General features: G+C 36.6%; 1 protein-coding gene across 1 annotated transcript in view; it reads right to left on the bottom strand.

Moving 5' to 3' along the window:
- Positions 1-3082: 3082 nt before the first annotated feature.
- STRADB (STE20 related adaptor beta) overlaps positions 3083-26784 on the bottom strand; it is a 34661-nt gene continuing 10959 nt past the window's right edge. Inside the window, exons 4-12 of the mRNA XM_039217793.1 lie at positions 15031-15130; positions 11039-11160; positions 8474-8582; positions 7114-7237; positions 5805-5976; positions 5404-5508; positions 5014-5258; positions 4383-4425; positions 3083-3916 (exon numbers count right to left, since the gene is read on the bottom strand). Of these exons, the coding sequence (XP_039073724.1) occupies positions 3782-3916; positions 4383-4425; positions 5014-5258; positions 5404-5508; positions 5805-5976; positions 7114-7237; positions 8474-8582; positions 11039-11160; positions 15031-15130 (1155 nt within the window). The 3' untranslated portion in view covers positions 3083-3781. The remainder of the gene's footprint in view (positions 3917-4382; positions 4426-5013; positions 5259-5403; positions 5509-5804; positions 5977-7113; positions 7238-8473; positions 8583-11038; positions 11161-15030; positions 15131-26784) is intronic.

Raw genomic sequence — 26784 nt, 5'->3', positions numbered from 1 at the left:
TGGCTGTTATCTAATGTATCCACGGGACAAGGTGAACTTGGGCTCCTCCTACTCCACCACCTTCCCAGGCTCCAATACAATATTTGGATCTTGTCAAACTTTGGTTCACTCTTGAGAAAAACTTTATAGAATTTTTGTCAGTTTCAATTTTTGTAACATAAATCATAAAGACTATGAGGCTTAAATAGAATTGGCTAATGGAAAATGGATTCTTGATCACTCATTTAATGTTATTTTCAAGGTAGTACTTTTGGGTGGGGAGAGACCAAGAATTTCTATTAATCTTCAAGGTTGTTAGTATGTATATCAGAGTGCAACTGGGAAAGTAACTCTGGACTTTTCAAGTAGAAGTAACACAAGGAACTGGTTTCATGAGTGATGGAACCAAGGCTAAGAAACCAAAAGAGATGGTAAGGCCATCCAAAGATTAGCAAGAGTGGGAAGTAATATGAACTGTCAGGTGGAACTGACAGCAAGAAGTGGTGTTACCAGAGACCTAAAGCCAAAAGACAAGATACAGCTGCTACCAGAGATACCACAAGAAACAGAGAAGTGGGACAAAAGGTGAGAAACACCACATTTCTTCTGTGTCCTCTTATGCTCTGCCACTCCTACCTCCCTGGAAACCAGAGAGTAAGGGTGCATGGGAAATGTAGTTCCCAATGAAGCAGAGCAGGAGAAGGGTGAATAAATGGATTTGAGAGCTAACAATTGAACAGTAGTACTTATTAGGAAAACCGCTGATCTGGCTTGAAATAAGGGAACTATTTACTAAGTGAAACTGAAATCCCCTTTACCTCATTAAATTTGTAATGGCAATATTATAACATACCAAGAGTCAAAAATTCCCATCGAAATCAAAATTATCATAGATCAAATTTTTTCAAGTCTTTTTTAAAAACAAAAAACTCTCTTATCCTTTATTCAAAGAATTCCTTAAATATTTATTAAATATCTACAATATGCCAAACACTTTGCTAAACACTAGGAATATATTAGTGAATAAGACAGTATTCTCAAGGAGTCCACCATCTATTAGGGATATACAGAGTTGTGTAAGTGCTGTTTGGGGAAAGTACTCTAGAAGCTCATAGGAGGGCATTTTAACTAACGTGACTACTAATTTGGTCCTTCAGAAAGCAGACACTAAGATGAGATTAGACATGTGTGGTAGGCAGAATAATGACTCCCTCTGCCCCATCCCAAACATATCTACATCCTAATCCCAGGAACCTGTATTTTACCTTACATGGCAAAAGGGACTTTGAAGCTGTGATTAAATTAAGAATCTTGAGATGGGGGAGAATATCTTGGATTTTCTGAGTAGGCCTAATTCAATCACAGGAGCAGTTAAAAGAGAGAGGCAGAAGGGTCAGTCAGAGAGGTGATCACTGAAACAGAAGCTAAAATAATGCTGGTCCATGAGGCAAAGGCAGGCAGGTAGTCTCTAGAAGTCAAATTTCTCCCTATGGCCCCTAGAAGGAATGTAGCCCTGTCAACCCATTTAAAATTTCTGACCTCTAGAACTGTAAGGTAATAAATTTATATTATTTTATGCCACTATGTTTGTGGTAATTTGTTACATCAGAGATAGAAAAGTAATACAGCAAGCAAGGAACCTATGGTGCAAAATTTAAGGCAAGTGATCTCAGGGGGAGGCTATCTATCTTTTGTGATGGTTAATTTTATGGGTCAGTTTGGGCCACAGAGTGCTCATTTATTTGGTCAAACACTATTCTGGGTATTTCTGTGAGGGAGTTTTTCTTTTATGAAATTGGCATCTAAATCTGTAGACTGAATAAAGGAGATTGCTCTCGTGAGGTGGGTGGCCCTCATCTGAATAGAACAAAAAGGTTGACTAGTCTGACCCTCCCTGAGTAAGAGATAATTCCTTTTGCCTAACTGTCTTCAAACAGGGCATGAGCTTTTTCCTGCCTGTCAACTCTGAAACATCAGCTCTTCCTGGGTCTTTAGCTAGCCAGCCTTTGGACTGGAACTACATCATTAATTCTTCTGGGTCTCTACATTGCCCATTTACCTTACAGATCTTGGTACTTGTTAGTCTCCATGATAGTGTGAGCCAATTCCTTATAATAAATATTCTATTAGTTTTGTTTCTCTGGAGAACTCTAATACACTCACAGGAAATCTGAGAGGCACTGCTTCAGGCTTCCAGATTCCACCTCTTGCACTAACATCAACTCTCCACTCAGATTCAGGAGACCCTCCTCTATGGTTCCTGTGTGTCTGTCTTACCTAGAGAAAATAGGAGGAAGTTAGTGGAGTGAACTACAGCCCCCGCAACTAGAGGTGATCCCAGGGCCTCATCTGATACTCCTCTCCTTTCCCCTCCACGTTGGCAGGTTTTTGATGGAGCAAACTAGACGTTCTTGAGGGGATCCAGCCAATAAACCTCAACAGGTTTGTGTTTCAAATTGTCTTTTCATTTTTACATTATTTGTCTCATTGGTTTTAATTCTTTAGTCTTAAGATGATCATTTTAAAATAACTTTCAGGGGCGCCTGGGTGGCTTAGTCGGTTAAGCGTCTGACTTTCGCTTAGGTCATGATCTCACAGTTCGTGGGTTCAAGCCCCGCATCGGGCTCTGTGCTGACAGCTCAGAGCCTGGAGCCTGTTTCCAATTCTGTGTCTCCCTCTCCCTCTGACCCTCCTCTGCTCATGCTGTCTCTCTCTCCTAGAAATAAATAAAACATTAAAAAAAATGAAAAATAAAAATAAAATAACTTTCATAGTAATGTTAAATAAAATTAAGAAAATCCATTAACTAAGGTAGGTCCCAATTTACCACAGCTTAAACTGCATACTCTTTGAGATACATCTCTCTTTTTTGCTAATAAGGTGAAACTATTAATACCTCTATGCCCTTAAATGTTGTATCCCCTACTACAGAAAAAATAGTCCTGTAAAGGGCCAGAACATCTTCTGTCTATTGAATAAATACCAGGTTGTCCCCAATTCTCTAGATTATGCAAATCTATTTGAGAAGGGGCTTCCCTTGGAAAACAAATTAGTATCCGTGTTTTAGCTTTGTCAAAGCACAAAGAAAAATAAAACCATAAACTCAATTTAATAAATCTTTATTGAGCTCCCACAGGGCGCATGAATTTAGGATCTATAATTTACATAAGTAGAAAAATGTCACTTTAGCCTCTTAAAAATGAAAAAAAAAGCAAATTACAAATTATCATTTAATGTGAGGCTCAGTTTGATATTACCATATGCATTAACAGAATAATATGGGGAAGTATAAACAATTTCCCTTTTACCGAAAAAGGGTTTTGGTGCCCTTTGATTCTCTAGCCTGTTTGATCAGCTATTATTAGACCAACAGGCTAATATATATAATAGCTGATCAAAAAGGCTAGAGAATCTGGAAGTAAAAAATGTACTTGGAAACACAGTCCTCTGAGGGCTCATTCTCCTGAGGGCAACAAAATGCTGAAAAAATCAAATGGCTCAAAACTTAAATTCAAAGATCAAGAAGAGGAATTAGTCACAGCTTGGGGGGAAAAATGAGAACAGATGACACTAAATGTACTTAGATTCATAATTCTGAAGTTTTCCTGGAGTTATAATAGAACTCTGAGTTAACCAAAGAGGCTATAAACTCATGCTCCTTTGAACAGAGCGGCTTTAAACAGATTCTCCAGTGCAACAATGGTATTTTCAAGTATAATTCTAGTATTTGTACCTAGCAATACAGAAGAAAAGCAGCAGGGAGAAAGTGTCAAGTATCTAGGACATACAGGATTTGGTAGCCCTAGAATTCCCAGTTTGAGTCTTTTTCATCAGGAAAATCACATTCTGGCTCAGTCCAAGGTGACACTGGAGACAGTGCGATTGATGGCTTAGGAGGCAACAGTGTAAGTATTGAGTCCTGGCTTTCTTCTTTCATCTGTGAAAGAAACAAAGCTATTGGTACATATGTCAGCAATAAATGACTTTCAGCAATAAATGACTTTTAAAAAGTCATGTTAAAAGTGTTTAAAATTGTTTTTAGGTATTTTCACTAAAAATGCCTTTGATCATCTGAAAAGAGGAAGAAGTAATAACCAAATAAACTGATTTTTATCAGAAATTATTTTTCCCCTTTCATCAAAACTCTCTAAATCAAAATATAAGCTGAGGGTATAGTAACATTTAATATTGTTTTTATTCATTTTGTTTTGCAAAATGGAAATATTTTAGAAAGTCTATCAATTGAATTCTACTACAAAAGTTTTCTTATTTTTAACTTTACTTTGGTAAGAAAGTCATTATTAACAATTTGGTTACCAAACTGTCCCCTTAAGCTAACGAGATGAAATGAATTTGTAATAGTAATTAAAAATATCTAGACAACAGAAGACATATCAGCTTACCTGTTTGAAGAACACATGGGACAATAAACTGCTTGCAGATGGTCTGAAATTTTTTAAATGTCATAAAAAAAATAGAACCTCATATTAGACTGTGTATTTTTAGGTGTAAAAGTGTATTAGAAATTAGATTCAGAGCTATAAAACTCAATACTAAAAAATTAAAAGGAAAAAGAAATATCAGGAAGCCCAATTCTTAGCTTTATCCTTGACAAATGGAAAGAATTGAGAGAGAACATTTATTGGGCACTAATTACAAAGGAAGTATGCTAGGCATTATGGGGCTAAAAAAAGACAAAACACCTCTTATTCCTAAAAAACTAATATTATACCAGCAACGAATATTTTTGTACTGCATGAAGCTTTCTAAAATGTACTAACATAAATACAGTAATTAATGTCCAGAAAGATGAACTGAATTTTACAAGGTGATACAGCTGAGACTGGAGCCCAAGTCTTCTGACTTCAGAACCAATATTACTCCCATTTGCTCATCGCCTCTATTTGTTTTTAGTTTTGATATTTTCTGGATTAGACTATAATGTTTTGATCAAAAAACTGATAAAAGAGACTTGCAAAGCTATAAAACATAAAGCATATAAGTTTGATGCTATTTAGAAGTGGCCAATATTACCTTTTTTCAGGATCTTGTTGCAAACAGAGCTGTACCAAGCTAAAGAACGCAGGAGAGAAAGTTTTTGAGGATGGAGTTTGCAATCTGTCACTATTTACTGTTCGAGTTCCACTGGAGACGAGTACACTTTCTCCAATCCCAGAGTCTACACCTGATCGAGAATTCTTCATTCTGGATTCTGACTGAGGGAAGATACTAACATCCAATGGGCTGTAAGGAGGACCTTTCAGTTTCTGTAACAACATCTAAAAGAAAGAAAAGTTTCCTTCAACCCTTTCCAGGGAAAATATTTAAATAACAGGAATAAAGATTCCAAGAGCAAAGACATTTAACAGAAATTATCTAGATCTTATGAAGGGAAATTAGTTTGAGGATTTTAGTAGCATTTACCTGAGTTCTATGCATGTCCTGGAAAGGTACCTTCCCACTGGCCAATTCACATGCTGTAATCCCAACACTGTAAATATCTGACTTTACATTATATCCATGTAAATCCTGTAGAACAATTAATTTGAAGTTCTTTAGTGAAAATAATAATGTAATAAAAAGTTACAAATCTGTGCTTTTTTGAGAAAGGATGTTGAACAATGAAAACTCGTAAGTGAGAAATCAAGATATACCTAAAATGTATGGTATATACATTTTAAAATCCCTAACGATAATTTTGACAAGAGGAAAAGTCTTGCAGTAGGCCATTCACCAAGCCAAATCTAAGGGCACAATTGTCCTTTAGTCAAGCTCAGAAGACACTCAAGATGCACAGACAACCCAATGCAAAGGCCACACCTGACCTGTCTCAGTAGTTCTGGGCTCAGCCACGGCTGCACTGATGTGCTGAACTGTGGGAAATCATACACAGCCCTATGCCTCTGTCCATGCTTAACCAAACTATGCAGGTGGGACAGGCCAGAGAGGGTCACTAGGCCATCACCAGAAATGAGGATATGGCTGGCTTTAATACTCCTAGAACAAAAAGAAACAATCCTAAATACTAGGAAATTGGCCAATGAAGAATAAAAATCTGGTCAGAACAAATCCATGTATTCTCTTAGAAATTAAATACTTTTTATAAAACAGCACACTTATATGTAAGTGTGCTTACACACACACATATACATATATACATACATATGTTCAGGAAATTAAGAAATTCTTTCAACTATTTAATATAGCATTAGAATGAGGGAAAATACAACTGACAGCTACATGTTTGGAAGTGGTATTTTTTTTTTCAAACTTGGAATAGAATCAAATTATTAATTTCACAACTTTAGGATACTGCTGCAAAATACCCAAGGAAAAGTCTAAGAAAATCAAGTAATATCTGAAACATAAAGTTAGAATATAAAGTTAAATTTAGTATTATCCAATAAAAGGCAGCCTCTCCTGTTATTAACATCATTTATAAAGATATGTCATATAAAAATTTCTTTGTCAAATTATAAAAGAGACTGTTTTTCACCCAAAATACTGAATTTAGAAACGAAGAGAGTCTGGTTAACTATAGTAAAACCTTGATTAATTAGAATATGGTCTGTTAGAACTCAGCTAACCAGAATGTTCCTAAAAATGAATAGTAAGAAAATAAGCTTATTTAAAAATAATTTAAAAAGAAAAAAGTCCCAGTATATTTTAGAACAGCATTGTTTTTTAACATTCAGCCAATTAGTTCTGTATCTATAGTTTAAAAACAAGAGAACTGATATTTAGTATGATAATCTCAAGGTGCTACAACATATTTAAGAAATGAAAGAAAGGTTTAGTTCCAATTTGTGGAGTTGTTAAGCAGATAAAGCAGCTCTTTATATGCTTAAGAAAAACAAACAAAAGAGACAACAAGGATCCCAGTACACAGACTTTACACCCCAAACAGAGCTCCATGAGGGCAGGCTCTCCACCAGAACACTGAGCACAGCATTTGGTAAAGAGGATGTGGTCTGAACATTTTTGGTGAGTGACCATAAAATGTAATAAGCATGTACTGTAACTACTGGCCCCTCCCTCTCTCAATTTTCATTTATGAGTTTCCTAACACTCAACTGCTCCTTCCTAAAAGCTCCTTAAATGATTTCCTTCTGTAAAATACAAATGAGTAAATACCTGTGAATGCAGCCATTTTGGTGCAGATAGCTCAACCCTCTCACTGCCCCAAAGAGAATGTTTCTTATTAGAGTTTCACTCATTCCTTCAGGAAAGTAAGTCTTCAAGAGTTGACTTGCTGAACCTGAAAGAAACACCAGAAATCTTTAATTGAACATTGATTTTGCTTCTAGCTATGTTTTAAATGTTCTTTTCAACTGTAAATACATACACACACACACACACACACACACACTTTCCTATGCAAAGGTAGTTTTCTTTGAAGAATCTTTAAAAAGACTTTTCTAATGATACTCTAGAGATTAGAAAAAGAGAATTAACAATTTTCAGTATTACTAAAAAAAAATACTGTATTTATGTATTTTTAGATCCAGAGGCAATTCACAAAAGTTGTCCTAAAAATCTAAGCTCTAACTCTTAAATACAGAGAACAAACTGAGGGATGATGGGGGGATAAGGGAGAGGGGAAAACAGGTGATGGGCTTTGAGGAGGGCACTTGTTGGAATGAGCACTGGATGTTGTATGTAAGCGATGTATCATGGGAATCTACCCTCAAAACCAAGAGCACACTGTATACACTGTATATTAGCCAACTGGACAATAAATTATATTTAAAAAAGAAAAAAAGCTATAAAATCCATTTGTTTCTTTGTGCAATACATTTATTGAGCACTTTGTGCAAGGAACTGTAGGAGCACCAAAATGAAAAATACATACATGATCCTGCCCTCAAGAAGCTCAAGTCCAGTGAAAGGAGACAGGTACTCACACAGATGTTTATACTACAATAATGTTAGTTTACAATGAGAGAAATAGGGACAGAGATGGTGTGCATAGGTGAAGAAACATTCTGCTTAAAGACTTATAATGGCCTCCACTGAGAGAGGGGCAGGAAACTGAAGGGAAGAGACAGCTTGTTCAAGGGCACAGACTTCTTGGGGAAAGCAATAGTGGTTTCACTGGTCATCAGGTCAACATGAACCAGATACGGAAATTTGTCATGAAATCTAGAATTGGCCACCAGATTTATAAATTAAAAGTAGTGAATCATAGGGGCACCTGGGTGGCTCAGTCAGTTAAGTGTCCAACTCAGCTCAGGTCATGATCTTGCAGTTCGTAGGTTCAAGTCCCACATTGAGTTCTATGCTGACAGCTCAGAGCCTGGAGCCTGTTTCAGATTCTGTGTCTCCCTCTCTCTCTGCCCCTCCCCTGCTCGTGCTCTGTCTCAAAAATAAATGAACTATAAAAAAAAACTTACAAAAAAAGTAGTAAATGATAAATCTAAGATCCCACCCATCCTTTTAAGTATAGTTTCCAGGCTAACCTATGAGTTAGTTTATGTAAGATGAGTTTTCTTACCATAGGCCATAAATGGAGAAATAACCCAAAGCCAGCTGCCAACAGTGAAAACAGTCCAATAGGATGTAATATTGGGGTGCCGGAAAAAGTGGGACAGAATCACTGCTTTCTAGGATAAACACACAAGAGACAAGACATTTAAAAACAACTTGTTTTTGCCTTATGATGAAAATAACAGCAGAGGTGGCAGCTAACACTCAGCAGAATTTATTGATACCAAGCACTGTTCTTGGTGCTGTCATTTCTTTCAATCTCACCACCACATGATGTCTTCCTATTTTACAAGAGCGAAATAGGAAATAAGCAATGTAGAAATAAGGGGCACCTGGGTGGCTCAGTCAGTTAAGCGTACGACTTTGGCTCAGGTCATCATCTCAAGGTTCATGGATTCGAGCCCCACGTCGGGCTCTATGCTGACAGCTCAGAGCCTGTAGCCTGTTTCTGCTTCTGTGTCTCCCTCTCTCTCTGCCCCTCTCTACCTCAAGCTCTGTCTCTCTCTGACTCAAAACTAAATATTTTAAACAACAACAACAAATGTTGAGATAAGTTAGAAAACTTGTCCAAGAAGCACATAATCAACAAAAGAAGTAGAAGATGTGATCTTAGTCTGATTTCTGAGGTCATACTCTTTATAACTGTGCTGTGATCTTATAATAGGAACATTTAAAAATATATAAAACTATGAAGATAATCACTTCTAACACTAAATCTCAGAGAGAACCACTGTTTGAACATTTCAGTATAATTTCTTTCAATCTTTTTTTCTGTGCAATATACGTGTGCACATGTAAATACTTTAAAAATTGAGATAATATCAAATCAAAATGCTTTCCCTCTTTATATCAAAAATGATTAGTGACACAGCATGGATGGAGCTTGAGTGTATTATGTTAAGTGAAGTAAGTCAGACAAAGACAAATACCATATGATTTCACTCATATGTGGAATTACAGAAAGCACATGAACAAGAGAGAACGAGGCAAACCATAAGAGACTCTTAACTATAGAGAACAAATTGAGGGTTGATGGAGGGGAGGTGGGCAGAGGGGTGGGGGATGGGCTAAATGGGCCATGGGTATTAAAGAGGACACCTGCTGTGATGAGTACTGGGTGTTATATATAAGTGATGAACCACTAAATTCTATACCTAAAACCAATATTACATTATATGTTACCTAACTAGAATTTATTTAAAAAAATTTTTTTTAATGTTTGTTTATTTTTGAGAAAAAGAAAGAGCATGAGCAGGGGAGGGGGACAGAGAGAAGGAGACACAGAATCTGAAGCAGACTCTAGGCTCCAAGCTGTCAGCACAGGCCCAACACAGGGCTCGAACCCACAAACTGTGAGACCATGACCTGAGCTCAAGTCAAATGCTTAACCTACTGAGCCACCCAGGTGCCCAGTTAACTAACTAGAATTTAAATAAAAACTTGAAATTAGTGCCACTCTGGAAAAGAGTATGGCAGTTCCTCAAAAAATGAAAAATAGAACTACCCTATGACCCAGTGATTGCACTACTAGGTATTTATCCAAAGGATACAAAAATGCTGATTTGAAGGGGTACATGCACCCAAATGCTTACAGCAGAGCTATCAACAATAGCCAAATTATAGAACGAGCCCAAATGTCCATCGACTAATGAGTGGATAAAGAAGATGTGGTGTGTATATATGTATGCATATAGACATACATACATACATATATACACAATGGAATGCTACTTGGCAATAAAAAACAATGAAATCTTGTCATTTGCAACAATGTGGATGGAACTGGAGGGAATTATGAGAAGCAAAATAAATCAGAAAAAGACAAATATATGATTTCACTCGTGGAATTTAAGAAACACAGATGAACATAGGGGAAGGGAAGAAAAAAATAAGATAAAAACAGACAGGGAAGCAAGCATAAGAGACTCTTAAATACAGAGAACAAACAGAGTTGCTGGAGGGGAGGTAGGTGGGGGATAGGCTAAATGCATGATGGGCATTAAGGAGGGTACTTATTGGGATGAGCACTGGGTGTTACATGTAAGTGATGAATCACTGGGTTCTACTCCTGAAACCAATACTACACTGTATGTTAACTAACTTGAATTTAAAGAATTAAAAAAACTTTTTAACTTGAAATTTTAAAAAAATTAGTGACAATGAAAATGGTATTATAATATTCCTAAAATGCAATTCTGTTAAAATTTATTCATTCAGAAGTTAATTTTACTTAGCTGGATGAAAAGGAAACTGTATAGTTTTGTTTTTTCTATTGCCCTATTTGACTATGTGTGATTGGACTAGGAGTATTGTAAATCTCCAGACCAGCATTTTGAATAGGATATTAATTTGAAGGAATTTATAGCAATTACCAAAGTTTGAATATATTTGTTCTTCTGTGGATCTGGATTCCAAGTATTCCTTCCAATTCTGTACTTGCATACTCATTAGAGGAAAGAAATCTAACTTTCTAACTGAAAAAAACTATTCATTTGGTAAAAAAAAAAAAAAAAAAATCTTACAGATGTAATCTCCTCAAATATTAAATAAATCATTTTTTTCATATTGTCACCTGTAATGCTTTCAGGCGTTCATCAGTGCAGTTTTCCAGATTTGTAATTTTTATAGTCACTAGTGTTCCTGTAGGAGTATGCCGGGCAAGATGGACAGAAGTCAAGTTGTCAAATCCTCTTCCTATAATCAGATGTAAAACTCATGTTAGTAACCTTGGAAGAAAAAGACTGACAATTTGGACATCACAAATTTTAAACTGATCTTCAAGAAAACACTGTTAAGAAAATGAAAAGATAAGCCACTGATTGAAAGTATTAATTATGCTTATATCTGACAAGACTTACATCCACCATATATAAAAAATTCTTAAAACTCTATACCAACAGGATTCTTATAATTCTATACAAACTTATACTCAATTTAAAAATATGCATAAGATTTGAGATGTCTGAGTGGCTTAGTTGGTTAAGTGTCAGACCCCTGATTTTGGCTCAGGTCATGATCTCACAGTCGTGAGATTGAGCCTCATGTCGGGCTCTCCCCTGAGCGTGGAGCCTGCTTAAGATTCTCTCCCTCTGGGGGCACTTGGGTGGCTCAGTCAGTTAAGCAGCGACTTTGGCTCAGGTCATGATCTCACAGTTCGTGGGTTCGAGCCCCATGTCGGCCTCTGTGCTGCTAGCTAGCTCAGAGCCTGGAGCCTGTTTTGGATTCTGTGTCTCCTTCTCTCTCTGATCCTCCCCTGCTCACACTCGCGTGCACTCTCTCTCTCTCTCTCTCTCTCTCAGAAATAAAAACATTAAAAAAATATTCTCTCTCTCTGCCCCTCCCCCATGCTCACTTGCTCCATCTCTTTCAAAAATCAAATTTTAAAAAAATATGCAGAGGTGCCTGGGTGGCTCAGTTGGTTAAGCATCTGACCTCTTGATTTCAGCTCAGGTCACAATCTCATGGTTTGTAGATTTGAGCCCCATGTTGGCCTCCATGCTCACAGTGCAGAGCCTACTTGGGATTCTCTCTCTCTCTCTCTCTCTCTCTCTCTCTCTCTCTCTCTTTGTCTCTGTTCCTTCCCCATAGAGAGCACTCTCTCTCAAAATAAACTTAAAAAAATCTTAAAATATGCAGATGATTAAATAGGCAATCCATAAGAAAAGATATAGGTATGTCCAATAAGCAAATGAAAAGATGCTCAAGACAGAGAAATGTGAATAAAAAGCCACAATGATATACCATTGCATATCTGTTATAATGGCTAAAATTGTGACTTGATAAACAAATTATGACAAATTCAAACAAAAGGATACAATCAGCAATCCCTATACCACTGATGTGATTTCTGTTTGTCACATAAATGGTATCATAAAGAGTATAGTCTTCTGTGTCTAGCTTCTTTTACTTAGCATAATGCTTTTAGAATTTGTTCCATGTTGTTTTTAATAGCTTCTTTCATTACTGAGTAATAATCCATCATATGGACAAGTCACAATTTACTTATCCATTCATAAATTGATAGATATTTGGGTTGTTTTCAGTTTTTGGTGACTATAAAGCTGCCAAAACATTCTTTAAGTAGACATGTTTTCATTTCTCTTTGGCAAATACTTGCAAGTGGGATTGGCTGGGTCTTGTATATTTAACCTTATAAGAAGTTACACAACTGGTTTTGAAAGTGGCTGAACCATTTTTAATCCCACAAGCAATGTATAAGAGCTATAGCTGCTTGACATACTCACCAACATTTGGTATCATCAGTTTTTAAAATTTAAAATGCCTGGAGTGGCACCTATCAATAGGCACCTAATAAATGTTAGTTCCTCTCTCTTTCCACAGTTACCAAATTCTGCCACTAATCTTTGAAATGAAGTTAATCACAAACTCATCCCTTTTACTCCAGTGTCAGCATGACTGCCTTAGTTCAAGTCCTGTCCTCCTTTGCTAGTCCAATAAGGTGACTTCCTTATCAAGCCCTGCATTCTCAACTAAGACATGCTCCCAAATTACCGGGGGGATCTACTTTAGAAGCCTATACTTAGGTCCTATTGACCAGAAATTTTGATTCATTAGGTCTGAGATGGGATATAAGCATCACAATTTTTAAAGACTCAAGTGATATGCATGATACTTCCAGTTGTAAATCACTATGTACATCTTACAGACTGCTGCCTGGAACTGCTGCCAGTTTTCCTTCCAAAACTCAGCATTTTATCAATAGAAGAGTGCTAAAGGAAGCACCTAAGAGCTTAGACCCTCCAGTCAAAAAGGTTTGCTTTCAGATCACTAGCTGTAGGACTTCTACTTGAATTCTCAGAGCCTCAGTATCTTCATCAGCCAAGTGGGAGTGGTAAAAGGCAGACATGAAAAACTACACATGAAATGTTCAGCTCAGTGCCTGTTAGATGGTAGTATTACCATTGTCACTGTTCTACAATGTATCTCAAACACAGAGGATAAATTCCAAACTTGTGCCTTATATGTCTCAAGCAATGAAGTAGGTAAGCGGTGAGGTATGACAGAGTCTGAACTTCTAAATACACCATATGAGGTCTCTCATATGTGTTCTAAACCTCCCTTTCCAAGTTTGTCTCCGACCACTGCCTACTCTCCCTCTGTTCCCACTTGTAGGCAAAGATAAACTATGGGGTTGTTCTAATGTAACCCCCCTTCCTCAGTCATCTACTGAAGCAATTCTGTTTTTACCTTTTTTGAATTGACACCATCTGAATGTCCATTCTAATCTGGGGGCATTTTCCACTAGTATTATTTTAGGAAAGGTCAGATCCTTATTGTCTCTTGGCTTCTTTGACCAAGAATGTCAATGACATGCTTAGCCAACTAAAGGATGGAGTTAGTGACACACAGAAGCAGAGGCAGTCAGAGCTCCCCACAGTGGGTTCCATTATCTGGGATATAAGTACTCTAACAGGTAATACACTAACTAGACCGTTCCTATGCCATGGCCCTGGCTCTGGTTCTAGTTATGCAGCTTCTCTTTGTTTCTTCCAAGTCTGTCTCTCTAGCCAATAATTGTCAGTTGGCAATATTGTTTAAAAAAATCCTCTCAAGTTAGGATTATTTTCTGTTGTTTGTAACAAAAACCCTGACTAGAACATTCAGTAAACTTTTCCTTTTTCAGAACCCAGCTCATTTTTGCAATCTTTCTTGACTCTCAGAGTAGTCAAGATGAATAGTCAGATGTTCCATCTTTTCTTGTTCCCATAACACTTAACACATCTCTACTACAGTACCCTCTAGTACATAAACAAGGCTATCTTATGTGTTCAACTTCCCAGAGAGAATATGGAGTCTTCAACTGTTTGACATGGTTTTATATCCCTAGCATCTAACAAAGTATCTGTTTGCAATGTTTAATATTTCTGAATATTTCACAGCAGATATTTCACATGTATATGGCTATAAACAATAACTCATCCTGTTCCAAACTTAACTGAGAAAGAGTTTTACTACAAATGGGATTTTAGGTAAGTTTTTGTCTTGTCTTGTTTTTGAGAGAGAGTGCACGTGCGTGTGACCAGGGTAGGGGTATCACCAGAGCAGGAGAATCTTAAGCAGGCTGCATGTCCAGTGTGGAGCTCAACTTGGGGCTCAATCTCATGAACTGTGAGATCATGACCTGAGCTAAAATCAAGAGACACTCAACTCTCACTAAAGTGATCCTAGGTAAGTTTTTAAGTTAAAAGAAACTTGCTTAAATAACTGTGACTAAAAAGATTTACATGATTTTTTCATACCCAGTATAAATTATAGACATAAAATCACAAGATTCCTACAATAAAGACACAAATAATATTTAGCTTCCTTAGTGTCTTCCTCCTCTAAAAACACTGGAGAGAAAAAGTAAAAATTCTAGAAAGCAATCTTGAAAATTGGGGCCACTATTTTAGGAGAGACATAAAATTAACAGATCCATCTGAATGACACAATTAACATGTAGTCTTATAATATAGGTGACAACAGAAAAAGACCCACTCACAAAATAATCATTTTGTCATCAATTTCATTTCTAACAATGAAGGGTCAATCCAGGATAATTACCAATTTCCACTTGGAGTTCATAGTGTGAAACATTGGTGGAACAGATCACATCCTTGGCTCTAGTGGATGAAGACAACCGGGAAAAGGGTGGCTCACCAACCTATATTGTTTTAAAAAGAGGAAAACAAAATAAAATTTTTTGGCCCCCCATTTTAGTCCCCTACTCTAATATAAAATACTAATATTTTATTTTCAAACATAATGCTCATTAGGAAAGCACTGGAAAGTGGCTTAAGAACTGTTCAAGATCTAATAAGAGTGTACAATTGCTAATAAGCGGTTAAAAAGTTGTCAGCATGTAAAGAGGGAAGGGTGGGAAAAGCAGATTCATAGGTAGCAAAGAATAGTTTCCTGTATAATTTCCGGTAAGCACTTTTAGGAATTGCTAGAAATGGCTGTCAATTCTTGAGGTTATCCAATAAACACACCAAGGATAGAAATGCAGGGACCTGTCCGGAATATTCTATACTTTTACTCTTGCTTTAAGTGGTTGCCAGTTGTATCTATTACACATATAGGTACCTGACTCAGCTAGTGGAAATATTAACAAATCAAGGAAAAATTTCCACACTGCAGCCTATTAAAACTGCTGAAGTTTTTCACAAGTTGAAATAAATCAGAAGGGAGATCAGAAAGAAAAATAAACCTCAAGAGTTGGAAGAATAGGGTGGAGACCTCCTGAGTACCAATATGAGGTCTCATGGGGGTGCATTAGGGTGAGAGTTCTAGGTTTGCACCAGATCCCAGTGGCAGTGAAAATGACATGCACACAGAAGAGAGAAGAGGCCAATACCACTGGTGTCATATGACAGCCAAGAGGACCTCCCAAAAGACACCAGTACTCCAAAAGATACTTGGGAGCCTTTACAGGCATCAGCAGGTGGCAACAATTTTATTACTGCCTCCAAGGTAGAGATAAGGAAATGTGGGATTAGAAATGATATTACTGGGTAGTAGGAATTATACTGACCACTTTTTACATCCTTGATTCTACATGTTCCCTAAACTTTTAAAAGAGCACAAAAAATATAAGCTCACAGTTGAAGATAATAAAGGTGAATACTGTTCAAGAGGGGTGAAAGACTAAAATTGGGATTAATACTAATGAAGAAAAGAAACCTAAATAAATTAATTTTATTTCACTAGAACAGGTAACTTTCAAATAAACCCAGATTTAAAGAACACAAACAACAATAGAAGAACATTTAACATTTTTTTTTAAATTTTAAAGTGATAATCTGGAAGCCTGTCAGAAGGCAGGAAGGAAGCTTACAGTTCACTTCTTGAAAAAAAAAAAGGCAATAGGTTGCCAGATGATGGGACTAAAATCAGGCTAATCAACCTTTCCTTTGCTTCTATCTAATCGATTAGGGAAATAGTCTTCTTTAAAATAGAAGAGACATATGTGTTGTAAATAAGTAGCTGAAGTCCAAAACAAATTGTTTTAAGTAAGTTCAAAGCTACAGGACATACACAATTATACCTAGGATTTTAAGTTTGCAGATGTAGTAAAACTGAGAAGAATGAAAACTGTTAAACATTGACCCAATTTTCAAAAAGGGGTGAAAACTACAAAGGGGTAATGAGCCCTGATGCAGTTGCCAAGTAAAGTCTAAAATCAAATTACTACATAGATAAATTATGGACACTTAAGAAAACAACATGGTAATCATAAGAAGACATTATAGGGTTACTAAGAGTAAACCATCCTAAACTAAGCTCACTTCTCATTTTTATTTGATGACTAGATAATTAGAAAGCAAAAATCATGGCATGGTCAGTCTTCCAGGGTAGATGATTAAGAAGATCCTGTGCTCACTTCGTCCCACAGATACAGCTAGATAACCCCCAACAGTATAAATAACCCAGAAAATGACCTGAGGACTGGCAGAATAGACTCTCCACAGGTAACTATACAGAAGAGACCACATCAAAAAAAAAAAAAAAAAAAAAATGGTAGAAACGGCAGACGTGCTCTGGAACCAAAATGACCCACAAGACTATCTGTAGGTGGCAAAGACACCACAAGCATGGAGAAAGGAGAGAGGCACGTGGGTGGCTCAGTTGGTTAAGCATCTGATTTCAGCGCAGGTCATGATCTCATCGTTCGTGGGTTTAAGCCCTGTGTTGGGCTTCCGTGCTGAGAGCGTAAAGCCTGGAACCTGCTTTGGATTCTGTCCCTCTCTCTCTGCCCCTTCGCTGGTTGCATTCTGTCTCTCTGTGTCTCTCAAAAATAAACAAACATTAAAACAATTTTTTAATTAAAAAAAGGAGAGAAGCAGACCCTACACCAGGCATGGGTGACCAGCACTGAGAAGATGAATCCCCGTCATATCTGACTTTGAAAACCAGAGAGGCTTAACTTCATGAGATTTGACAATCAGTGGAGCTTAACACCTGGTAATTTCAAAGTCAGTAGGCTCAGCTCTGGGAGAGCCAGAGCAAAACAGTCACACTGAGATAAAGCACTGAAGTGGTAGTTTGAAAAACACCTGGGGTATATAGAAAGATTTATTTTCTAATTTCAGAAGATGTGCTAGAGCGGCAGGAATCTTTAGGAGACTTCCCCAAGAAAAAAAGAGCTGGAGGATGCCATTTCTCTCCCCAACCTAGAGACATGGACACCTGTGGGAACACTCTCCTATGAGTTCACTAAAAGCATGCCCTGTCCCATGTTCTCCTGTAGACCTGCATTCAGCAGGAGTCCATCCAAGGCAGTGTCACAGGCATGGCATTGTGCAAGCAGCCGAGACAGTAGCCAGTACCACTCTACAGTGACTCCTGCTATAAGGAGAGGGGAAGAAAACCACACATATCACTCTGATTCTGACCTTAGCAGCGGGCTGGGGGCAAACATCTGGTCTGACTGCAGGCCCCACCCACCCCCAAAAGTTTCTCAGGGGACAACACTGGGAGAGAGCACTCTGCAGTTTGGTGCGACCATAGGTCTGACCCACATTAAGCCCAAGGCATCCCCAAACTGGCCATTCACAATACAGGGACTAAAACCTGCCAACAACGGGAAAAGAAAACCACGGCAGATCACTGGACTAAAGGCAAACACGGCTTACTCACAACAGGGAGCACAAAACACATATACGAGACATCCTTGAAGCACCAGTTTCTAGTGAAGAGGGGACATTGCACTGCCCAGCACTATAGAACATCTTCTTCAGATGGTCACTACTTTCGAGAGTAGGAGACACAGCTAACTTTCCTAATACAGAGAAACAGAGAGAGTTAGACAAAATGAGAAGACAGAGGAATATGTTCCAAATGAAGAGGCAGGACAAAGTCACAGCAAAAGAGCTAAGCAAAATGGGGTAAGTTATATGCCTGATAAATAATTTAAAGTAATGGCCATAAAGATACTCACTTGACTTGAGAAAAGAGAGGAGGATCTCAGTGAGACCCTCAACAAAGAGACAGAAAATATAAAAAAGAACCAGGGATGAAAAACATAATAACTCAAAAATACACTAGAAAGAATAAACAATAGACTAGAGAAGGCAGAAGAACGGATCAGTGACTTGTAAGACAGAGTAATAAAAACCAATCATGCTCAACAGCATAAAGATGAGAAGAGATTAAGGGACTCAGTGATACCATCAAGCCCAAAAACATCTGCATTATAAGGATTCCAGAAAGAGAAGAAAAAGGGGGTACAAAATTTATTGAAGAAATAATAGATGTAAATGTCCCAAATTTGGGGAAGAAAACAGAAATCCAGGCAGGTACAGATAGCTCCCCAACAAAATCAATCCAAGGAGGTCCACACCAAGACATATTCACATGAAAGAGAAACTCCGTAAGACCATTAACTGATTTTTCAGCAGAAACTTTTCTAGCTGGGAGCAAGTAGCATGATATACTCTAAGTCCTGAAGGAAAAAAAACTGAAAGCAAGAATACTCTATCCAGCAAGGCTATTATTCAGAATAGAAGAGATAAAGAGTTTCCCAAACAAAAGAATAAAGGATAAAAGAAAAAGGAATTCATCACCACTATACCAGCCTTATAAGAAATGTTAAAGGGTATTCTTTCAGTGGAAAGGAAAGACTATAAGCAGGAGTAAAAAACAATAGGAAGCACAAAAGCAGTAAATTTAACTATATAAAAATCAGTCAAAGGATTTTCAAAATAAAAAGATGCAAAGTATAAGACCATATACATAAAAGGTAGAGGTGAGGAGAGTGAAAATTTACTGCTTTTAGGAAGGGTTCAAATTTAAACAAGCATCAACTTAATACAGACTACTATATATAAACCTAACAGTAACCACAAATCAAATACCTTTAATAAATATGTAAAAAATAAAGGAATCTAACCATATAAAAAGAGCCATCAGGCCATGAAAAAAAGAGACAAGAGAAGAACAGAGAACTACAAAATCAGCCATGAAACAAGTAACAAAATGGAAGTAAGTGCATACCTATCAGATTACCTTGAATGTTAATGAGTTAACGCTACAATCAAAAGACAAAGGTAGGCCAGAGAGTTTTGCATAGGGTGGACCAATTCCAGTGGAGGTGGTGACAGGTCTCATTTCACAAGCAGGCCAGAGGACACCTAGTTAAAACTTGCCACATTCAGGCCAGGGACCAAACACTGACCACACCAGGCAGGGAAAGCCTCTGCAGACGACTGTCCTGAAAAACAGAGCAGCCAGAACACAACAGCAGAGCTCATGCAGCACACACTAGAGACACTTCCTGAAGTGCCAGGCCCTTGTTTATATGGCCATTACTTTAGGAGGAGACATAACTAGCTTTCCTAATGCACATAAACAGGCAGAGATTTAGACAAAATGAGATGACAGTGGAATTTTTTCCATATGAAAGAACAAGGTAAGGCCACAGCCAGAGACCTAGGCAAAAGTGATATAAGTAACATGAGCAATGGAAAATTTAAAGCAACTCTCATAAGGATATTCACTATGCTTGAGGAAAGAGTGGAATATAAGAGTGAGACATCAGAGATGAAGAATGCAATCAAAGAGATTAGAAACATGCTTAATGCACAATTAACACAGGGTAGAAGAAGCAAAGGAACAAATTAATGACACATAAGACAAGTAATGGGAAGCACTGCAGCTAAACAAAAGAGAGAAAGAAGAATTATGCAAGAGGAGAATAGACTTAGGGAACTCAGTGACTCCATCAAATGGAATAACATTTATATTACAGGAATCCCAGAAGAAGATAAAGAAATGGGCATAAAATTTATTTGAAAAAGTAATAGCTGAAAACTTTCCTAATCTGGGAAAGGAAATGGACATCCAGATCCAGGAAGCACAGAGAACTCCCATCAAAATCAACCAAAGTAGGCCTATACCAAGATGCTGTAATTAAATTTGCAAAATACAGTGATAAAAAAATATTAAAAGCAGCAAGACAAAGGCAGTCAGTAACTTACAAGGGAAAACTCATAAAGCTAGCAGGAGATTTTTCAACAGAAACTTTTCAGTCCATAAGGGAGTGGCATGATATATTCATAGTGATAAATGGGAAAAACCTGCAACCAAAAATACTCTATCCAGCAAAGTTATAATTCACAATAGAAGGAGAGATAAAGAGTTTTCCAGATAAAGACTAAAGGGGTTCATGACCATACTCATGCACTGTTGGTGGGAATGCAAACTTGTACAGCTGTTCTGGAAAACAGTGTGAAGGTTCCTCATAAAACTAAAAGTAGAACTACCCTATGACCCAGCAATAGCACTACTGGGAATTTATCTAAAAGATACATAAGTGCTGATTCATAGGGGTACATGTACCCCAATGTTTACAGCAGTGCTTTCAACAATAGCCAAATTATGGAAAGAGCCTAAATGTCCATCAACCAATGAATGGATAAGAAGATGTGGTTTATATATACAATGTAAAACTACTTAGCCACAGAAAGAATGAAATCCTGCCACTGGCAGCAACATGGATGGAACTGGAAGGTATTATGCTGAGTGAAATAACTCAGTCAGAGAAAGATATCACATGTTTTCACTCATGTGGAATTTGAAAAACTTAACAGAAAACCATGGCAAAAGGGAAGAGGAAAAAATAGTTACAAACAGAGAGGGAGGGAGGCAAACCATACGAGACTCTTAAATACACAGAACAAACTGAGGGTTGATGGGGGTGGGGGAGAGGAGGATGATGGGCATTCAGGAGGGCACTTGTTAGGATGAGAACTGGGCTTTGTACATAAGCAATGAACCATGGGGATCTACCTCCAAAACCAAGAGCACACTGTACACACTGTATATTAGCCAATCTGACATTATATTAAAAATAAGTAAAAAATAAAATACAACCTCTAAAAAAATAATAATAAAATAAAGGGGTTCATGACCACTAAACCAGTGCTGCAAGAAGTATTAAAGGGGACTCTTTGAGTGGAGTTGAGGGGAGATCAAAAGTGACAGTATAAAGGTAAGAAACACAAAAGAAGTAAAAGTGACTATCCCTGTAAAAAAATCAAAGAACTCACTAAAAAAGGTAAATAAAATAAAATATAATAACACATACCTAAAATATGGGCAGGAGAGGAGAAAAGAAGGGGTTCACACTTAAATGACCAGCAACTTAATACAGATTGCTATATGAAGAAGAGATTATAAACAAACCTAATGGTAACCATAAATCAAAAACTACATACAGGGGTGCCATGGTGGCTCAGTTGGTTGAGCATCTGACTTGATTTTGGCTCACATTATGGTCTCATGTTCATGTGTTTGAGCCCCATGCTGGGCTCTGCACTGACAACGTGGAGCCTGCTTAGGATTCTCTTTCCTCCTATCTCTACCTCTCTCTCTCTCACTCTTTCAAAAATAAATATTTTATTTATTATTTTTTTAATATTTATTTTTGAAGGAGAGAGAGACAGAGTGTGAGTGTGGGAAGGGCAGAGAGAGAGGGAGACACAGAATCTGAAGCAGGGTCCAGGCTCTGAGCTGTCAGTGAAGAGCCCAACATGGAGCTCAAACTCATGAATGTGAGATCATAACCCAAGCCAAAGTCAGACATCCAACCGACTAAGCCACCCAGGCACCCCAGAAAATAAACATTAAAAACCAACCCACAAATAAACAAGCAAAGAATAAAAGAAAGAATTCTTAATATATCACTACAGAAAATCAGCAAACATGAAAAAGACAAGAAAGGATCAGAAGAAAGCTCCAGAAACTACCACAAAACATGTAACAAAATTGCAATAAATTTATATCAATAATTAATTTGAATGTAAATGGACTAAACACTTCAATCAAAAGATATAGGGTGTCAGAGTGGATAAGAAAACAAGACACATCTTGCTGCCTATAAGAGACTAATTTTAGGCCTAAAGTCACCTGTAGAGTGAAAGTGAGGGGTTGAAGAAACATTTTTCATGCAAATGGACATCAAAAGAAAGCCAGAGGACCAATACTTGTATGAGAAAAACTAGACTTTAAAACAAAGATTCTAAGGGGACAAAGAAAGACACTACATTATAACATAGGGGATACTCCAACAAGAATATATAACACTTGTAAATATTTATGTACCCACATGAAAGCACCCAAATACATAAAACAATTATTAACATAAAGGGACTAATTGATAATAATGCAGTAACAGTAGAAGACTTTAACTCCCCACTAACATCAGATCATCTGACAGAAAATAAATAAGGAAACAATGGCTTTGAATGACACACTGGACAGAGGGATTTAACAGATATAATGAGAACAATCCAGCCTAAGACAGCAGAATATGCATTCTTTGCAAGTGTATATGGAACATTCTCCAGAAGAGATCACATAATAGGCCACAAAATAGCGTCAACAAATTCAATAATATCAAAGTCACACCATGCACCTTTTCTAACCACAATTCTTTGAAACAGAAAGTACAAGAAAACATCTGGAAAGAACACAAATATATGGAGGTTAAATAAATGCTACTAAACAATGAATGGATCAATAAGGAAATCAAGGAGGAAATAAAAATATATGTGGAGACCAGTGAAAACTAAACATAGAAATCTTGGGGATGCAGCAACAGTGGTCTAAGAGGGAAGTTTATAACAATACAGGTCTGCCTTAAGAAGCAAAAAATATTTTCAAATAACCTAACCTTACACTTAAAGAAGCAAGAAGAATAAGAAAGAAAACCTAAAGCCAACAGAAGAAAAGATTAGTAAATAAGTGATAAATAAATAAATGATATAGAAACAAAAACAATAGAACAGATCAATGAAACCAGGATCTGGTTCTTTGAAAAGTCAACAAAACTGATAAACCTCTAGTTAGACTCATCAAATAGAAAAGAGAAAGGACCCAAATAATAAAATCACAAATGAGAGAAGAGAAATGACAACCAATATCAAAGAAATACAATTTTAGGAGGATATTATGAAAAGCTATATGCTAATAAACAGCTTAGAAGAAATGGATAAATTCCTAGAAACAAATAAATTACCAAAACTGAAATCAGAAAGAAACAGAAAATTTGAACAGACCGATTACTAGCAAAGCAACTGAAGCAGTAATTTCAAAACTCTCAACAAAGTCTAGAGCCAGAAGGCTTCACAGGCAAATTCTAGCAAACACTTAAATAAAAGTTGATACCTGTTCTCTCAAACTATTCCATAAAAAGAAGAGCATGGAAAGCTTCCAAATTCATTCTATGAGGCCAGCATTACCCTGATACCAAAACCAGATAGACACCACAAAAAAGAGAACTACCAGCCACTATCTCTGATGAACATAGTTGCAAAAATCCTCAACAAAATATTAGCAACAGGATACACCAATACCTTAAAAAAAAAATCACTCACTACAATCAAATGGAGTTTATTCCTGGATGCAAGGGGGATTCAATATTCACAAAGCAATCAATGTTTACATGGCATCAAGAAAAAAGAGCAAGATTAAAAACCATATGATAACTTTAACAGATGCAGTAAAGCATTTGACAAAATATAACATCCATTCATGATAAAAACCCTCAACAAAGTAGGCTTAGAGAAACACATCTCAATATAGTAAAAGCCATATATTAAAAACCCACAGGTAACATCATGATCAATGGTGACAAACTGGTAACTTTTCCTATAAGATCAGGAGCAAGATAAGGATATCCATTTCCATGACTTTTATTCAATATAGTACTGGAAGTCCTAGCCAAAATAATAAGACAACAAAAAGAAATAAAAGGCATCCAAATTGGTAAGGGAAAAGATAAAACTTACTATTTGAAGATGACATGATACTACATACAGGAAACCCTAAAGACTCCAACAAAAAAACCACTAGAAATAATAAAGGAATTCAGGAAGGTTGCAGAACACAAAATCAATAGACAGAAATCTGTTACATTAATGATGATGTAGCAGAAACAGAAATTTAAAAAACAATCCCACTAGCAACTGCACCAAAAATAATAAAATATGTAGGGGTCCTTGGGTGGCTCAGTTGATTAAGCATCTGATTCTTGGTTTCGGCTCAGGTAACAATCTCATGGTTTGTGAGATCGAGCCCTGAATCAGGCTCTGTGCCAACAGCATGGAGACTACTTGGGATTCTCTCTCTCCCTCTCTTTCTGTCTGTCAACTGCTCAGGTGTATCCACTCTCTCAAAATAAATAAATATTAAAAAATATCTAGAAATAAACTTAACCAAAGAGGTAAAACACATGTACTCTGAAAACTATAAAAAACTGATGAAAGAAATTAAAGATGACACAAATGGAAAGATATTCCATATTCATGGACTGGGAGAACCAATATTGTTAAAATGTGCATAATACCAAAAGCAACCTACAGATTTAATGCAATTACTATTAAAATTCTAAAAGCATTTTCCAAAGAACTAGAAAGAATAATCTTAAAATCCATGTGAAAACACAAAAGACCTCAAATAGCTAAAGCAATCTTGAAAAGGAAAAACAAACTGGCAGTATCACAATCTCAGATATCAAGATATACTACAAAGCTATAGTACTTAAAACAGTATTGTATTAGAATAATAGATACATAGATCAATGGAACACAATAGAGAGCCCAGAAATAAACTCATGATTAAATGGTCAGTTAATCTATGAAAAGGTAAAAATATGCAATGGGAAAAAGACAGTCTCTTCAACAAGCAGGGTTGGAAAAACTGGACAGCTACATGCAAAAGAATGAAACCAGACCACTTTCTTATAAGATACACAAAAATGAACTCAAAATGGATTAAGGACCTAAATCTGAGACCTGAAACTAAAAATCCTAGAAAAGTGCACAGGTAGTAATTTCTCTGATATTACTCATAAAAACATTTTTCTGGATATGTCTCTGGAGACAAGAGAAGTGAAAGCAAAAATAAACCATTCAGACTGTATCTGCACAGCAAAGGTAACAATCAGCAAAATGAAAAAGTCTACTGAATGGGGAAACATATTTGCAAAAGATATATCCATCAAGGGGTTAATATCCAAAAATATGAAGAACTTATATAACCAACAGCCAAAAACCAAATAATCCAATTTAAAAATGGGCAGAAGACAGGAAAATCATTTCCCCAAAGAAGACATACAGATGGCCAACAGACATATAAAGATGCTTAACAGCACTAATCAGGGAACTGCAATTTAAAACCACAAAGAGGTATCACCTCATACCTGTCAGAATGGCTAAAACAGAAAACATAAGAAACAATGAGTGTTGGCAAGGTTGTGAAGAGAAAGGGACCCTCTTGCACTCTTGGTAGGAATACAAACTGGTACAGCCACTGTGGAAAGCAGTATGGAGGTTCCCCAAAAAATTAAAAAAAGAATTACCATATGATCCAGTAATTCCACTACTGGGTATTTACCCCAAGAATATGAAAACACTAATATGTAAACACACCCTTATGTTTACTGCAGCATTATTTGCAATAGCCAAAATATGGAAGAAACCCAAGTGTCCACTAATAGATAAATGGATAAAGATACAGTATATATTCGCCACAGAATATTATTCAGCCATAAGAAAGAATGAAATCTTGCCATTCCTAACAACATGGATGGATCTAGAGGGTATACTGCTAAGTAAAAGACATCAGTCAGAGAAAGAAAAATACTGTATTATTTCATTCACATGTGGAATTTATGAAACAAAAGAAATGAACAAAGAAAAAAAGACAAAAAACCAAACTCTCAAATATAGAGAACAAACATGTTTACCAGAGGGAAGGTGGGTAGGGAGATTGGTGAAACAGGTAAAGGGGATTAAGAGCACATTTATCATGACGAACACTGAGTAATGTATAGAATTGCTGGAGCACTATATTAAACACGTGAAACTAATAAAACATTGTATTTTAAGTATACTGGAATTTTAAAAAATCATGGCAGGTTCTCATTCGTGTTAAACTTTTTAGTAACTTCCAAAAATTCAGAGGATTTAATGAATAATCTGCAAAGGAAATCATGAAATCAATTTCAATAAAGTACTTAGAAATTAACTTAACCAAGAAAGTGAAAAGTTGTGCAATGAAAACTGTAAAACATCACTAAAAGAAATTAAGGAAGACATAAATAAATGGGAACATACTTTATGTTCATTGATTAGAAGACTTAATATTATTAGAAGTTCAGGGACCCCGAATGATTCAAATAATCTTGAAAAGAAGAATAAAATTGGAGGACTAACTCTTCTTGATTTTGAAACTCATTATAAAGCAATAGTAATCAAAACAGCATGGTACTGAAATAAAGACAGACATATAAACCAATGGCAGAGAACAGAGAGC

The sequence above is a fragment of the Hyaena hyaena genome, unplaced genomic scaffold, assembly GCF_003009895.1.
Source record: "Hyaena hyaena isolate Hyena2069 unplaced genomic scaffold, ASM300989v1 scaffold_724, whole genome shotgun sequence".
NCBI classification, from domain to species: Eukaryota; Metazoa; Chordata; class Mammalia; order Carnivora; family Hyaenidae; genus Hyaena; species Hyaena hyaena.
The sequence above is the reverse complement of the archived record's forward strand: the minus strand, read 5'-3'. Positions and strand labels throughout refer to the sequence as shown.